Consider the following 18,318-nt stretch of genomic DNA (forward strand, 5'->3'; position numbering starts at 1 on the left):
CATTAATGAGCAGTTGAGTGTGATCCCGTACTTTGTCATTGTGTTTTTGCTTGGTGTAACTGATAGCTCTTGCTGTCATACCTTCCCTTTGCTGACTAGGTTTTTAATCTCATGACTCAGACATTACACTATCCTAAAAGCGATTTCATCTAATGCAGGGCATTTTGCTGTTCCAGACAACATTTTTTTTTATTTTAAGTAATGTTATATTTGTAGCAGCTTTTACTAAAAAAGATTTTTTTTTTACAGATCCAACTGTAACATATAAACCCTTGAATTTTGGAACTGCTGAATGAATCATTATTACACATCTGTTTCTGTAAAGGTTAGGACAGAGTGGTGATATTTTTCAAATCTTTGGTTTTCAGTACAACAAAATGGTGTCTATCTGTATTACAATTTTATTAACAGGATATGGTCTAGTCTTACTCTGCTCTAAATCTGCAGGAGCTAACCAAGGTTAGGTCTGTCACGATAGACATGGTAAAAAACTCATACTAAAAGTCGATTCTGTTTGGGTTTTCAGATGATCAGATTAGACAAAGTAAGTGCAAGGGAAGTGAAAATAAAAATATTGTGTTCATGGAATTAATTTCTCAAGATCTTGGAGCAGGTCAGTCACACAAACTGGCCAATCACACACCCAGTTCTTGAGCCACCCTGTGTCACTGACCTGCTTGGACCTGAGATATGTAGAAGTTCAGAAAGTCATCTGGGAAAAATGTTTAAGAGCAGCAGTTGTTCAGGTTTTGCGTTAATGTTTGGGTTGGCAGTTTGGGGGTTTTCTTTCAAACTGAAATTAATTTTGAATGTTGGCAAATCAAAAGACCTTAAGCATAATTAAAAAATATATGGGTCATGATTTTTACCACTAAGGGAGCTGGTAGCATCTTCATTTCAATCGGAGATAAAGGATGGACATAGTGTTTTTCAGCACAACATTGGTTTCAACTGAAAGAAAATGCAGACATGCAAGCAGTAAAGAAATGAAGCTTCCAGAATTATGGGTAGCAGTGTGAACTGCCTTTAGATTCTAGTGATTTAAAACAGCCATGAGTGAAATTCAGCATGAACTCCCACTGTTAAGAGATTTTAACTCCAGGCTCTGAGCAATTTGTGTTCATGAACACTTTGTATCGATATGTCTCTGTGAGAGGAAAAATATAATTACGGAGATCGAAAGTTTTATTTTGACAAAAATACGTTCAGCTATTCAAATATTTTTTTGCTCAAGGACTTTTTTAACTTTCCTGTCTTCAGGCCTGACTGTCATATGCTCTAAGTGGAACGAATGACTTTTATTAACGAAATTTCTCTCCTTCTTCCACGCTTGGGAGAAACTTAATTCCAGTTAGTTGCTTTTTCTGTACTTACGGTGTGCTCCTGCTGCAGCACTGCTTATGAAAGCATCCTTTTAGGTTCACTGTCTAGAGAGGTCAGAACCTGTCTCATCCACTGAGGAAAGCAGCAGCAGCTAGGGAAAACAGCCTACAGTCACTTTTGTGGCAACTACTGCAAAGATCACAACTGCAGTAAAGTTATTTCTGGGTCTGCTGTACTGGTATCCTCGAGGATATGGGTGCACAAAGAAGGAAGCAAATTAAATGTTTTTAACTCCAGCTTCTGCATTAATATGGCATACACTTGAAAATAGCTGTTTGAAGCAATCTGGAATGTTGAAAAAATCCTGGCAGGGTTATCTGCAATCAGACCCATGCGATAAATCAATCCATGCTAGACGTATAACGTCTCTCTCACTTACTGCATGCTCGTCACTTCCAGAGGCAGGCACTGAGAAGAATTCTGTAGATGAAGATGGTTTTTTTCATTTGATTGTGGGAAATATTTTCTTTTATTTGACTGTTTTGAGGCTGTTATTCAGGAAATTGAGAGACAGAGTCTTGAGAAAACAGCTAGAAAACAGGTGGCACTTTAGGGTTCAAAAGAAGGTTTTCATGTACTTGGGCAGTGCTGTAATGAACATTTTCACATACACCCCACGCACGCCTGCATGGTGAAATCCTAGATTGGCTGAATTCAGTGGCAAAATCTAAATGGATGATCGCTCTCTGTGTAACTGCACTCTGCAAATGACAATAGCCTTAAATGAATGTAAATTAGGAGAATTTCATAGTCTGGGTAAAATTATTTTCTTTTGTACTTAGGTTTCTGTTTTAAATTTGAGCACTGTTTGTAAGTGGAACTTGTATTTTTATTTCTCATCAGATTTTGCCTCTAACACATTCTGTGCAGTATCTCATCATTCCGACAGGCAATTTCAGTAGTATTCCTTGAGAGGTAAAAACTTCCTCAACTTTAGAATGTGAGACAGAATTGTCCCCCTAGCTATTTGCTTTTAAGAGAGATTTCCCAAGGCTCAAAATGCTAATAGTAACTATCTACAATTCAGAAAATTATTGTTTTTAATTCAGAGGTAAGAGGAAACCCCTCTTCTTTTAAAACAATCACTCTCAGATTTATATTGGCAGCCTCATGCTTAGGTTTTCTAAATGTTTTTTTCTGTAAGGCAGTCTTCCCTCTCTGCATTATATGACCTTGGTACATCTGATTTTCCATGTCTCCCTCCAGAGACAGCATTTGCCAGTTTATGCTTTCTCTTTCACTTAACTTCCTAAAATCTGATTTCTTTTTCTGTGTTTAATCTGTCATAGCATCTCTTCTGCTGAGTCTTGCATTAAATGTTTTGCATGAGTCAGTACCATAGGTAGAAGTGACTAGATTTCCGTTAAATATCCCACATTTCAGTTGATAGGTTTGCTTTGTGGCTGCCCCACACGGGAAAGTCTGGAGGGGAAGCAACAAGGAACTGTCACCCTCATAGCCCTCATAGGCAACAAGATGTAGAGGCTCCCCCAAAGTGCCTGAAAATACACAGTCTCTTTACCTACAAATGCCCCTCCGAGCATCACTCCCACATCTAATTAATTTCCTTGACAATATTCCTCCTTGTCAAAGAAATAAAAGCCTCCACTTGTCAGAAATTCACTTGTCGCCTAATGAATAAACAGGTGTGTTTACTTCTGTCTGCATCAGAGTCATTTCTCACACACAAAGTGCTCGCCTACGCAGGATGTTTTTTTCGAACAGCTAGCGAGGTCTAGTGTTAATTAGACACCAAATGTGCACTATTACAAAATTCTCTAAAATTCTGTCAGAAACCAAAAGTAAGGTTTGAGGGATAGTTTAATCAAGAGTGAGAATCCCAAATGGCCAAACTCTGTTATTATTCAGTACATGCTCGAAGATGTATCTTGATTTTTGGCAAGTTAGGCAGGAATACTTTGAGTAATTATTTCAACGAGTCTTCTATATTCTGAAAACAGAAATAAAGACTTAGTTTCAATAAGTGCATCATTTGTGCTACAGACAATATATTAATTTGACCTTTCCCAGTGCTTTCCCTTTGTAAAAGTGCTTTATGCAGCTTTGCCTTTTCCTAAACCTCCAGCAGTCAATAGGCTGTTGTCCTTAAGTTGTCAATGCCATGTAGGATTCACCATCTAAGCCAATTCCTGGCTTCTTCAAGTACGTGGAAAGTGATCAGCTCCTGTTCTGTTACAATCTAGAGCTTTGCAAACATGGCTGGCTCCCTACACGTGTACTCAATCTAGAGCTGAACTGGTGGCACAGGCAAATTTTCTTCATTAGTTTCCATCCACGTGCATTAGTGTTTTATGCCATTATGCCAAGCATATTCACTTCATCTCTTGCCAAAAGCAGAAGGAGGAGGTTGCATTTCTCTAATGTGAAAGGGGGAAAAGTCCATTTTCCTATCTTGATTATTTCTTTTGTAGATGGTGAGATGTTATTTCATGGGTTCTAAGTATCGTTAATGGTAGAATGACTGAAGAAATGCTAGTCCTCAAGCTAGGACCTCTACACTAATCAAATTATTATTATTCTTCCTCAATGATTCAGGCTGATACATTCAGGCTTTACATTCACTTCCATGTGCAAACGGACCTTTCTTCTTCTTACCCTATTGATACAAAATTCTCAGCACTCCTGGTATTATCTTCTGTGTAGAATCATAGAATCACTAGGTTGGAAAAGACCTTTGAGATCAAGTCCAACTACATGTATCTCAGATCATGGTGGTAGGTATTACGTGCAGTTCTCTTGGTCATTGCTTCCGAATCTCTGCTGTCTCTTCAGATGACTGGGTGTCAGTTAAAATTCTGTGTGCTAGATCCCATAATTTGCGGGATAGTATTGTCAATCAGAGTTCCTGTTTGCCTTTTGAATCTTTAAATTGTCTTTCAGTAGTTTCAGTAATTACTGTTAGTTGTCCTGAGATCTCCCTCTCCATCCTTCAATATTCCATCAGTTCAGGGTTTCAGTGTGCTGCTTCATTCTTGCTTACTGTTAGGTCCCTGCTGAAAAACTTTCCTTCCCCTGGCTCTTCAGTAGTTACTAATGTTTCAGTGGGTGTTTCTGAGTCATCCATGTGTTATCATCTCATCCCCACATCCTGGGACACCTTGTTTTCTCCTTTCCTGTTCTGTCAGTACCTTGCAGTTACTGTACTTCTGATGAATCCACAGTGGCTGATCTTCATCATGACCCATGAATACTGTTTGACCAGATTTATGGGACCCTTGTTTTCAGCAATTGCTGTTGCAGCTTTTGGGAGGCTTTGTGCTGTTCTGGCATTAGCTTCTGCTGAAATATCAGATGCAAAAGTCTGGCATGTCATGCTCAGTAGCAGTGTAACCATGCCATTTGCCTGTTCTCTGACTGCTTTAGGGGGAGGTTGTGGTCCTGGTTACCCTCCGTTATTTCCCTCAGATTGTATGATGCTTTAGTAATTGAGCATCCTATTCACTCTGTTTTCTTACACAACTCATGTCCTTAGGTTTAAACGTTTCCTGGCTTCTTTCAGACCTTTATAAACTGCACTTTGAGCAGCTGTTTGTTATAAACCAGGATGCAACTAAGAAGTCATATCAACTTTTCCACATACGTATCTCAACCAGGGAAAAGCTTCAGGAAGAATTTATAAACTCTTCCCCTTGGTATTGGGTTTTAAATCTGATTAAATGCTAGTTGCTGAGTGGGGACTAAAACTCAATGAAATTTTGTTTCCATTCCGTATTGCTGTGATACTTGGTGAGAAGGGTTTGCCTTCCGCTGCATAAACAGTAGCCGAGGAGCAGGATTTGCCTCTACAAAAGGGTAAAAGGCAGAGTCTAGAGATACTTGTTCATACTGTCCCTGGATTCGTTCCAGGTATGAATCTAATTCATACCTGGAATTTACAATGAGGTATGAATTAGATTAACATTTTTAGCATTTTAACTTTCTTCAGCAGATGACTGGTAATATAGGTCATACAGATGCAATACGTTAATACATTAAACTTTTGGGTTTGAGCTATAGCAGCCTGATTTCAGTTGAATCACTAGATGCTGATTTTTGTGTGCCTTTGTCTTCAGCAGGATACAGAAATCTTCAGTTCCCAGTTGCATCATCAGCCCTGTGCTGCAAAACTGAAATTTCAACACAGTATTTCACAGGTGCTATAGAGAAAGAGTTTTGACTGATAAGGTAGTTTAACAACTTGAAAAAATGAACTGAAAAATTGTGAGGTGGAAATCTCCAGTGATGTCCAAAGATCCTCTAGCAGAAACTTGCAAATGGAATGAAGAAGGTTTGAAAAGAAACTGAGACCCAAGAGGCAAGGGTGTTCTCGTATCAGGTCAGCTTTACTTGCCTTGTATCTGTTACAGAGTAGTTTTCCAATATTTGGTGAGTGGATCTTCACCTTATTTATATATTGAAAGATTACCATTTCTACTTTACTGCAAAATCTGTTAAGAGTTGTAAGTGTTGAGTAATAGGTAATATCTATTTAATAATATATTATAATAATACTGTAGGATAATAATTATAGTACATAATTTTATATTTTTTATTAATACTGTAAGCTTCTATCACTCTACAACTGCTGAAAAACTTCTCCATCATTTTTGAGGCTCAACTATATAATAGAAAACTGACAAATGTCTGGGCAGGAAAGGCAATTCAATGAAAACACAGAACATAATTCAAAATCAAGCATTTTTCCTGTCGTAATTGGTGACTGTTAAAGGTGTCTGCTGATTGCCCACTAAACCTTATGAGTCTCTTTATGTCCTACCACATTATGTCTTAAATTACTTGAAGATAGGTGGCTTTTTCAAAAGAACGAAGTCTCACCATTAATCACAGAATCACAGAACTGTAGGGGTTGGAAGGGACCTCCACAGCTCATCAGGTCCAACCCCTCTGCCAAAGCAGGGTCCCTAGGACAGGTCGCACAGGGAGGCATCCAGATGGGCCTTGAATCTCTCCAGAGAAGGAGACTCCACACTCCCCTGGGCAGCCTGTCCCAGGTCTCCCTCACCGGGAAGAAGTTCTACATGTTGGTGCGGAACTACTCATTCATGTCAGTCTGAGGTGTGTATCTGAAGCAGTTGGAGTTAAATATGGTAAATGAGTAAATACAGTAAAACAAAATATGTCGCTGTACCCTGAGTCCTTTTTTGTTGTGTGATGATGCCCTTGGCACCAGTCCTGGATCAGGGATCCTGGCATGTGTGTAGTAGAAGACAGTATTTCTCCTAAAGCTGTGACTGTGTGTAGTATATTGCACCAGTAACTGTCCTTCTTTTCACTTTAGTACTCTAATGTACTAACAGTTCTTGTCTTAAAGAATGTGTGGGAATTAGTACTCAGCTCAGAAAGCCTCACTTAGTATATAATTAATTTCAAGAGACAAGGATAAAAAAAAACACTGTCTTTGTGAGTGATCTCCTAAATGAAGGGTCCTGTCTGCAGAGAGATGAGCCTAGTCGTCTTCAATGAATTTTGTTTGACCGAGGGAAGTGGTAGCCAAAATTCTGAAAAGGAGAAAAGCTGACACTGACACCTGCCCCCTTTTCATGTTTAAATTGCCCTTTGGGTGTTTTATATGGGTAAATTATTATTTAGATGACTTTTGTATTTGCATACACAAAGGCTGCTTGTTCTTCTGATATGTAACAAACTTTGAAAAAAAATAACTCAGTGAATTGTAAGAGGCCTCTTATTTAGTGTTAAGACCTGGTATAGATATGCTTTGAAGGCTTTGTTGGTGTGATATTCTACAGCTGCCTCACCTGGAGAAACCTATCAGGCTTGCCTGTCAGCAGCCACTGAAAAACAATTTCAGCTGAAACTACACTGATACAGTTTCTTCTATTGCCTGTTGGAATCAATATTTCTTTCACTTCCACCCACCCACTATGTTAGTCAGGAGACACGGGGAGTATAAGTGTGGTGGTGTTGCTGAGTGATCGGGAACTTTGTTAGGTTCTACAGAAAAACCAAGCTCTTCGTTCGGTGGGAAATACACTGTGACACCAAGCAATAAAGGTTACTCTGCCCAAAAATGAATATTTAGGGATTCTGATGAATGCCTCCATTCTGGTTAATTTTCAACCATTAATATTCACTATAAAATCAGGAATGTTTGCCTTTGATTTATTTTTGGATTATGGACTGAAGCAATGAAGTTCATTAATCCCTTATAAAGTATCGTTCCATCCCATTATTTGTACAACAATGTCAGAGATTATTTCAATAGACTGAGCTGAGACCTGTTAATGTGTTTGATACAGCCCAAGATATAATGTTCCAATAAAATCCTCTATAATTCAGAAAGTGTGTTAATTATACAACCCAGCTCGAGTACAGCTAGAAATATTGTGACAAGCAATTAGTGTGCATGCTTGACATCTTTTTTTCAGGCTGAGCTCTTTTACAATGCTTTTTCCAGCTAAGTGAGATTCATTTAGTGTGATTTACTACATATAAATCCTGAAAATGAGGGAGATGTTAATCCAGTGAGCTGTCTATTTTCCATGTCATTATCACGTTGTCTGCAGAGAGGGGAAGTACAGGGTCCTTTATTGGGGTTTTAGAATGACAGTGTGGAAACTTAGGGGAGGTCCCTAAACAAATCCATATGTTATGACTGGAGTGATACAAATTGCATCATTTGAAACTTTTAAAACTAACAGACATGATGCAAACCAGTTTTGTATAATCCTATATCAAAGCTAAGCAAAATGTGACTTAATGAGGGATAATGAGAAAAACGAGGAGTGCATTTTTCCTGGTTTTCAGATGCAGAAAGATGGGTGTTTGTGGGGTTTTTTTTAATTTATTGTTTGTTCTTTAATACAATTGGATCATAGAATAATTCAGGTTGGAAGGGATTAATATACTGTTACCTGCCAAAATACACATTAATATACTATAAGCAGATTACTTCAGTGTGGATGAATAATTAATATCTGGTTTTGGCTACATAATTTGCACTTTTTCAGCTTTGCAGAGCTGAGGTTTAATTTGCTTCCTTAGATGTGCATTTAGGCACATAAGCGAATTCTAAAAGTCTAAAATAAGCTTTATGTTTTATCAGACTCAAATGTTTCTCTAAGAAAGCAACACACAAATTCAATGACATTGAAAAGGAGAATTAAAGCCAGGAAAAAGCACAGTTGAGGGGAACTTTTTAGCTTTCCACTTCAAGGCTGGTTTTCTTCTATATGCTCTTGGGAATTCTTCTCACTGTCCCTGGTGCCCATAAGGGTGAACTCTATGTATGTAACAGCAGTAATGCCTTTTATAAAATGTATGCTGCAGCAGCTGTAAATTTTTAAAACAGGAATTTATCTAAATCTGCCCTGACTGATGTTCAAATCCAATGGTACTGCTGGATCTTGATATAAATGTTACACTGAACTCTAGAGATGAAGTTGCATACTTCTCTGATAATAAGGTATTTTTAACATCGGCAATAATGTGGGTTGCAGCTGTTAATCAGGAGGCTGTTATGCATTGATGACATTTTCAGGTCATTGAATTCTCAGGGAAGTAGAAAAGCTCCGTGTAGCAACAGTTAACCTGTACATTTCTGAAAATTCACTTCCCTGTCTGAATTAGAAGAATTGGAGTAAATGCCTACGACTGCTTACTAGGCATTTACTGCACTTGTGTGTCCTAGAAATCACGGAATCACAAATCACAATGAGTAAGCTGTCAATGGGGTCACATTAATCATTATGGGAAAGTGAGGTTGCTGTAAATTACTGTTAAGGACCACTAATCCCCGGTCACATGGTAGCACAGCAGCTTTTTCTTTTGTCCAGTGCCCCTGTGCTTGCTTGTGTCAGGTCTCCTCAAAACCTCCATGGAAGAAGCAGGAATTGTAGTGTCAGTCTGCTACTGGGTTGTCCCGTCAGACGCCAGCTGCTCCCATCATGTGCTGACGTTTGTGTAATTTCTCTCAATTTCGTTTTGAATCAAACCAGATAGACAGGGACTGTTTACAAGGGCATGTAGTGATAGGACAAGGGGTAATGTGATTGAAACTAAAAGAGAGGGGATTTAGATTAGACTTTAGGAAGAAAGTCTCCCCAGTGAGGGCAGCGAGTCACTGGCACAGGCTGCCCAGAGAAGCTGTGGCTGCCTCCTCCCTGGCAGTGTTCAAGGCCAGGTTGGATGGGGCTTTGGACAGCCTGGGCTAGTAGAGGGTGTCCCTGCCCATGGCAGGTGAGTTGGAACTAGATGGTCTTTGCTTTGAGTTGGAAGAGACCTCATTCTAGGATTCTGTGATTTTCAGACCAATTGTCAGACCTGTGATTAGCCCCCATTCAGCTCTCCTCAGTGTTCTCTTCTTGGCCAGTCGTCACCTGTTTGAAGGCTGGATTAGCATTGCCTGTTAACATGATCTTCTGTATGTTGAACTAATACTGTCAAAGGTTCTGTGAAGGCATACAGCTAGACAGGCTTCTCTGCACATTGCCAGTCTTTCATAAAGTCTTCCTCAGGGCCTGATTAGGCTAGACCTGGCTCCACACTGAATAACGTGAGGATTTTCAGTGTCCGTCTTCAAGAGGCCCAGGTAACTGCTAAGCATTGCAATTGCTGGGGACTTTGAGGACAGATTTTGCAGGATTTAGAGCTTTACTGTAAAACGGTTTTGCTGTGATGAAGGAATAAAATGTTAGTAGCTCACATTCATTAAAAATGAATTGAAATGTGCTCAATTTTTCTCTGTCCTAGTCTCATTAACTTTTCACTTGTGGAGTGCAACATTTTCTTGCACAACCACTGGTGTGATGCAATGCGTTATTTTGCCAGACATCTTTGGGTTTTATAGTCAAAGTGCTTGCAGTATGTGGCCTACATCGTTTCTGAAGTCAGCCTAAAATCACACCAAGTAACTCCAGGCTATGATTTGCTTTGGCTTGTCGCGTTTGGCTCCCAGAGCCCGGCCCAAGTTCCTTTTGAGCCTTTCTGTTGGCTTTTGCAGGACTTGGATCAGATGCGTAGTGTGCAATTCCTCCTCTCACTTCCCCTCTCCTCCATGAAGTAGTCTTAAGGACAGTCCTAATGTAATCTGAAGAATAATGATACCGGGCCAGATTTTTGGTTCCAATAAAACAGAAGAGATTTTTTTTTTCAAACAGTAAAGCTATGGTCATTTACATGAGCTTAAATATCTTTACATACAGCCTAATATGTCTTCAGTAGGCCATGAAACTCTCACAACGTATGCGAAAACCAGAACAGTTTAGACTGTATTTCACTTTAGGCCAAAGTCCTATGGAATGACAGCTTAGATCACCTAACTGTTATTATTTTCTGTTTTCTGTCTCGATAGAGCCTTAATGAACACTGAAACAATCTGTAATTCCTTCTCTGTGATGCTATTTTCTGGTCATCTGGTTTCTCAATTGTTTCCTTCACCATGGATGGAACTGTTCTAACAAGCAGAGATTCTAGAAGGAGATGCTTCAGTGACAGCCCTGCTTCAGAGACAACAGAAATAGTGAAATGGCAACCATAAACTTATTTAATTTTATTCTATAATTTTATTTTACAGGAAGGGTTTTCTCAGTTTCAGGTGGCTGGATAGCAGTGTGAAAAAACATGTATGTCACAAATTAGTTTACACTGATAACTGACTAATAAACTGTTATTGTAGAACCCAACTTTTTCTTTCTTAGCAATCTCATGCAACGAAAAAATCTGGATCAGATGGATCATAAAATCTCAAATGTTTCATCTTCAGCTGAAGTATGTTGAGGACGAAACTGCTCTTTCAGAGAGAAAGTAGAGCAAGTTTCCCTTTTCCCCTTTCCCTTTTCCCTTTTTTTCCCTTTTCCCTTTTCCCTTTTTTTCTCTTTTCCCTTTTCCCTTTTTTTCCCTTTTCCTCTCCGGAACAATTCTGAAGCTAGCAGAATTATTCTGGATTTTTGCTGGTGTTGCTAGCATCAAAATACAGCTGTAGGAGTACAATGGCGCTTTTGTGGCACAGCACAGCATGAACAATAACTATATTTAGGATGGAGGAAAACCCAGTCTCTATAGAAAGCAAGCATTCAATGAATTTTATAATAGTATAATAATACAAAGGGAAAGAAAAAAGAAAGGAAAGACAGAAGATGTAAATTTAACCTGAGCATCAGGAAATAACATACCAGCAGTAGGTTTTATTTGTCTGCACAGTAGTCCCTCAGGGAAATGGAACTAAATATACTTTTGCTAACTTTCCATTCCTAACTCTTAATCAAAAGTCCAGATACTAGCTGCTCTTGGAACAAGAACCCCCCTGTGACAATATGTGGAAGCTGAAATTCAGCAACAGTTAACTCCTTCCCACAGCAGCATCGTGTGTTGCAGTGGACTGAAGTTGGGCTTTAAATGCTTTTATGTGAAAAGGTTTTGGGGCATTTCCCAAATCCTTTTTGGACATTCAAAGAGGACAAAGTTACTAAATAAATTCTGTAGACTATTGTCTCAAGGCTATGTCACCATTTTAGCTGCAGTTTTCAAACTTAATACAAAAACCATTTGCTTCCTTTGTGATGTATTACCCAGACAAAAGACTTGATTCAAATCTCATACTGCTGAAGGCTGATCATACCATTGGCAGTTCAAAATGAAGTCTTGAAACTGAAACACAGAGCTTGAAAGGACAGAGAAAAAGTGCGGCTGGTGAAGATGTGAGTCTGATTCTTTCATGCCCATGTAAATCTTGAGAAGAACCTCACTTGTGAATAGCTCTTGCAGAGACTAACACTCCTACAGCCCAGAGCAGCAGTGCAGGTGGTTTCCTAAACTGGAAGATGTTAATTAAACTGAGTGCTTAAGTATGCTCTCACTGGGATGGATCGGATGTAACTTTATTTTGTGGTACCTGTAAAGCTGAATTAACTTCCTACTGTGTTTCACATAAAACCAAAAATGCAGAATCGAGAATTTCCTTGCATTAAAATGCTTGAAATGAAAAATTTCAAATAATGCTTCATCTCCAGGTGCTTATTCAGATGAAGAGTTTGATCCCTTGTAAGTTTGCTGTGATTTTTAGGAAGTTGTAGGGCTTTCTGTGCTCTCTTCACTCCAGGTCAATCTGTCATCTCACACCACAGAAATGAAATAACGTTACGCTGGGGTGTGTGTTTGGTGGTTGGACTGGGGTTGGGTTTTTTTTGAAGCATTGTGTTTTGCCTTTTATTATCTGTGATTTTGTTCGATTGGGAAATCGTTTCTGTTTTGTTACATGAACTGTATTACGTTACAAAGGGTGTACGTGCCATGCAATTCTCAATTGCAAATACTGTCAGCCCTCAAGGGAGATTTGCACACGTAGAAGAGCCCAGATCCACATCACAGCCATGAATCCAAATGTCATTACCCAGTATATGTTAAACACCTTCTAGCGTGCCTTTTACAGGGCCAGTTTTTAATTTCTGGCACTACAACTAAACGATGTTCAGCATTGCATGAGATGTGCTAATCAAAGCATTTTTCAGGGTGTGATTTATGATGTGGCTTCTATATAGAATATGCTGCTTTATGGTACCTCACCACTGTTTATTTGACTGTTCTGCATGGAGAAGTGGAGGAGAGAAATTAGCGGAGCTGCCAGCAGAATTCGCAGGTGCAGACATGGAGAAGTTCCTTTGGTACCTGGTGAAAATTTTATTTGAGTTTAGCCAGAAAATGAGCGTGGATCTGGAGGATATACATTCGAGATAGGTACCTAATTTGGCAGCTAGCTTCCCCTCGCAACCTTTGTGGCTCAGGCCCTAGTGTTTCTGGCATAAAGACAGCAAGCATAAGTGGTACGGAGTTTTCCACTAGTGGGAACCTGGGGACTTGTCTCATGGTTTCTTTAACACGTCAGCATAAATTCAGGCATCTCCAAACAGTTCCAGATATGTTTCTCATGTCCCACATTAGACTATTTTAATTATAGCAGTAGGCAATTTCAGGTAGAATGTATGTCAGCAATACTAAATTATTAAACTAAAAGGCACTTCATTTTCCTAAGTAACTTTTTTTTCTGATTTAGAGGAGAGAGATGAGATTGTTTGGGTTGCTTGCCTTTCACTCTCTTTACATAGGTCACCAGTCTGTGAAGAAAGGCTAGTTTCAAAACATGTAAAATGTAACAGCTTGTTTTCAAAAAACTGACCTGAAAAATATTCATGTTCCTTAACATGTTTATACTAAACACATGAAGAAAAGAATCACTGGGTGCTATAGGACTAGAAAAACACGTAGCATTGTTTACATAAAATACATAAATCTTCAGTTTTAAATACCACCATCTCTTTTTCTTATCTTTTTTTAAAAAATGTACTTACTAAATTCAAATGAAACCCATTCTACTATTTCTTTTCCTTTTATTGCAAAGTGGACTACTGATATGTCTCTGTGACTTTTAATTAAAGTAAGCACAGTTTTCCATCAGGAAAAAAATGTGATTTCCCAGGGAATGGCTCACTTTGACAACTTGTTTGTTTGTTTGTTTTCCCCTGTACATGTAATTTCAGATGCTGCACAACAAACATGTGATGGTCCGTGTTGGAGGAGGATGGGAGACTTTTGCAGGTTACTTACTGAAGCATGATCCATGCCGAATGTTGCAGATTTCCAGAGTGGATGGGAAAACTTCTCCAATCCAGAGCAAGTCTCCAACCCTCAGGGACATGAATCCAGACAATTATCTGGTTGTTTCTGCTCATTACAAAACCAAGAAGGAGATTAAGTGAAATAAGCTTCCCATGTGATTGGGACTCTTATGTATGTAGGTCCAAATTATTTTCTCAAATGTAGTAAATTTAGTTTACACTTTAAAAGGACTTTGGAAAATTTAAGACAGACTGGAAATGGCAACCCATTTGAAGATCCTTGAATTGTAGAACTATTTATTTCTAGTACTGTATCTTTTATAGCAAATTACCCTCAATAGGCTGATTACTACCGTCAGATAAGAAATAGACATATATTTTTAGCCAAATTATTACTCTTTAATATGTGAATGTATTCTTAGAGTTACATAAAGGAGTGGATCCTGTTAATGGAAGAAAATACACATTACAATATATTTGTATGAAAATCTTATTACATTGAGTCCTTGACTGTTAGGCTAGTTGAAAAATATATATGCAGGTGAAAAATGAATATTTGTGGAAATTATTTGGTAATTCCTTTTGAAATGAAGTAAAAATTGACTATTTTTATGGGTTGCAAGATTTTCTTAACCAGTAGAATACGAAGACTTTTTGCATGCCAAACAACTTCCCAGAGTGATTACTTTTAAAAAAAAAGTCCAAGACGCCCCTCCCCCACGCAACACATCCACACACCTTCTACTCTTTAGAAGCTAAAGACAATGCTCAGCGCTAGATCTGGACATTGGTCCTTCCTGTTGTTTACAAAGTTGCCCAATATAGAAGCATGGGGAAGTCGAGAGGTTGCCCCTTCCTCTGTCAGACAATAGAGAGGTACCAGGGGGGTGATGTCCTGAGACCTGCGAAGGGAAGCCATAAAAGATGCACAGCACTTCGCCCAAGGACGAGCTTCAGGAGATGCTATTCCCTCCTGAGTCACAAAACGCTATGCTGTTCTGGACTCTGAGCTTTTCCTTCCCCTTATTTTTAATCTTGTTGGTCATGGTAAACGTGAAATATTCATTACCCTGTCAATAGTGTGATTCACATTCTTGTAAATCATTCCCACACCTTTAAAATAGCTAAAGGCATATGGGGGCTTAGTTCATTATTCCGACTACTTTTCTGTGTTTATATTTGGTAATTTATGTGCCTTGTAACATCTTAGAAAAATCATTTTATAGGATTATTTCACTGACTATAAATTTGAGCAGAACTCAGTTGTTTCGTTAAAAATGAAATAAAATTTTTTAAACTACTCATATGTTTTGCAAGTCTTATTTACTGTTTGTAAGCTGCTCCTGAGCAGATGCCTGCAATATACCATACTGCTTGCTAATAATGGGGTACAGGGTGAACAGGGCAAGCGTTCACTTACAGGCAGCAGAGGAACACCTGGATTTTATCGAAAGCACTCTTGAATTATTTTTTTTATGTACCAACCGGTATTTTTCTGTAGTTGTTGATATTTATGATATCCTATGATCTGCTTCCGTGGTCTTGAAAATTAGCAGCAAAATACCTGCTGTCTAGACAGGGTCAAGACCTTCCTCTATCATGTTCCATGACGTGTAAGAATCAGGACATTCCACCTCACCACCTAAAAATACCTGCCAAATGCAAACAGCTCACAACTGCTTGGTGCACCATCCTAATAGCAGCACGTAATTCCAAAAGCGTTTACAGAAAACCTTTTATTGTTATTTTTGAGACAGTTTGTAGGAAGATTAAACATATACTCCAGCAGTAAATCCTTTGACAAACCATAGGAAGCCCCAGTTTTCATAGAAGCGATGTATGTAGCCCTTAAGGGAGCAGAGAACAGACCATAGCAGTGTGGTTCTAAAAAAATGCTGCACAGCTGGGAAAAAAAAAAAAGGATCTTTATCTGTACCAAGAGATCTGTTTTCAAATGAACAGAGAAGAGAAAAACCCATCAGACCTGTGAAAGTGTCAAATGTTTATTTTGAAAGAATGGATACTTTGTAAAACAGATACTCATATTTCCACTGTCCAAGATTAAATTTGCATTACATCTTTAAAATATTTGATGGTGTTTACATAATTCAAGAGCAGATAATCTTTTGAAAAAAGTATTCTTAAGTTTATTTTAAAGGTTCAACAAATAATCCCTGTAAATCCAAACAAAGATTTTAAATTAAACATGAATTGCTTTGTGCATTTGGACCATAGCTATGAAAATTGTCCTTTTTTTGATTCAGTGTGCTCAGGCATCTTAAAACTAAACACAATCACATTAAAACACTTCCTGACTGAAACCTTCAGCTTAGCCAGTTCCAGAATGGGAAACATATAAAGGATTTTTTAAAGTATTGCCACTACCACCACATCAGTGTAAGGGCTGAATGTGAGCGTTGAGGGAGCTAAAAGTCCTAAAAATCTGAACAGTTACGAGCCTCTGCCTTCTCAGAGTCCTCGCTGGGTCACAGAACAAACCCCTCAGGAGCTTTGGCTGGCTGGAATGAGTGACCATGCTATTGCTCCAGATGGCTGCATTATGTGTGATTGCTCTTTAAAAAATTGTAAAATTTTGAGTAAGCATCGGTGTGCTGGAAGCAATTCAGATGTAGTTTGGAAATGTAACTGTAACATCTGTTACTGCTCATTACAGGAGGTGCTTTCTGTCACCTTGCTCTTTGTATATTACCTGGAGTTTTTTTCTTCCAAGCAGGATTATTTACATAACTGATTGAGGATAAGGTTTCTTTCTTATCTTTATTATAGTGATAATTGCTCCTTCCTTTGCATTTAGTGATCTAAATCACTGTTTTTCCAACAGTGATTTAGAGATGATACATAAAAATCTATAGAAACCAGTTCAAAGGCTGATGGTGGGAATGAGTGGCGCAGGTAGGTGTCAATACGTGTGTGGGAAGGTATAGCAAGTTTCGTATAACTGAAGACCCAACACTGAATTCATTAAGTGTGTTCATTTTTAGATCAGGGAGATGAGCTGTTTGCTACGCCATGGTATTACAGAAGCATCTGCTAGAGAGGCTTCCGAGGGTTTGGTTCTCTCCAGGCTTGCATTTTGTACTGCCTGGCTGGCTGTGATGGGCAGTACCTGACAGGGAATGACAGGGAAGGAGTGTTTTTTCTTGGCTCAGTGCGTTGTACTGTGCTAACTCATGGTATGTGAGGAATCTAAGGGAAGCTGAAACTGGCACATGGCATCACATGAGGTCTTATGGAGCATCCGGAGGTTTTTCCATCCCTGTCCAACTGCTAGCAGCTCTGGTGCCTGATGAGCTGTTCCCTGATGACTTCGCCTGTCACTGTGCCAAATCCACATGCTGAAGTCATCTGTCTCCCTTAGGGCCCGCAGAGGTCCTACTCACCCTTAGGGAGTGTCCTGGTTTCGGCTCAGATGGAGTTAATTTCTTTCTAGCGGCGGATGGAATGCTGTGTTTGGGAGGGGGGGATGAGAGCAGTGCTGATTGATAACACCCTGATGTGTCTAGTTGTTGCCAAGCAATCAAGGACTTTTTCAGTGGTTCATATTTCCTTACTAATGAGAAAGGAGGGGGCACAGCCAGGACAGGTGACCCGAACTGACCAAAGGGGATATTCCATACCAATTACGTCATGCTCAGTATAAAGGGGGACTGGTGGAAGGAGGAGCAGGTGGCTCCAGGACACGCTGTTTTGGGGGCGGTCCGGTTTCTGGGCTGCACGGCCTGAGTTGTGTGGTTCAGTGAGAAACTGTATTGTGTATCAACAGTTCCATATATTTTTTGCTGTAAAGTCCTGTTAGCATTGTTATACCTATTTTTCTGCTATTCTAGTAAACTGTCCTTATCCCAACCCGCAGTAGCAGACGGCATCACTTTCTGTTACTGCAACAGAGATGATGCTATCGCCGTTGCTGAGAGTCAGCCTCTTCATTCCAGCTTACGAGCCTTCCTCTTTGCCAGGAGCTTTTCAAGCGATCTGCAACTGGAAACACTTTCAGGAGGGGGAGAGAAGAGGAACAGAGGTACTGCTGCAAAGCAAACAAAATGCCAGCTGCCTAGGTAATGTAAATGACTGGATGTGGCTTAACAGCCTTTGAGGTAAATAAACATCTAGGATTGGGGAAATAAGGACAGAAATTCCTATTGTGTTTCATGCTGGCTTATCGCAGCCGCAAGAGATGGGGTACCATTCTACAAGTGTAGAGCAACTCTGATCCATGTAGCTCTTCGCCTTCCAATTTAATGGTACACTTGGGTAGCCAACAGCTGTACACTACTGAACTGCTGGTGTTGCTCTCATGTGAGCTGACATTAATGTTACTAAAAAT

At 39.3% G+C, this 18,318-nt stretch overlaps 1 protein-coding gene across 1 annotated transcript in view; it reads left to right on the plus strand.

The window, feature by feature from the left end:
• GAS2 (growth arrest specific 2) overlaps window positions 1-14,114 on the plus strand; it is a gene marked incomplete at its 3' end in the record, with an annotated part of 78,140 nt that extends 64,026 nt beyond the window's left edge. Inside the window, exon 8 of the mRNA XM_084263914.1 lies at window positions 13,896-14,114. Within this exon, the coding sequence (XP_084120040.1) occupies window positions 13,896-14,114 (219 nt within the window). The remainder of the gene's footprint in view (window positions 1-13,895) is intronic.
• Between the last annotated feature and the right edge of the window lie 4,204 nt (window positions 14,115-18,318).

The sequence above is a fragment of the Gallinula chloropus genome, assembly GCF_964237585.1.
Source record: "Gallinula chloropus genome assembly, chromosome: 4".
Classification (NCBI taxonomy): Eukaryota; Metazoa; Chordata; class Aves; order Gruiformes; family Rallidae; genus Gallinula; species Gallinula chloropus.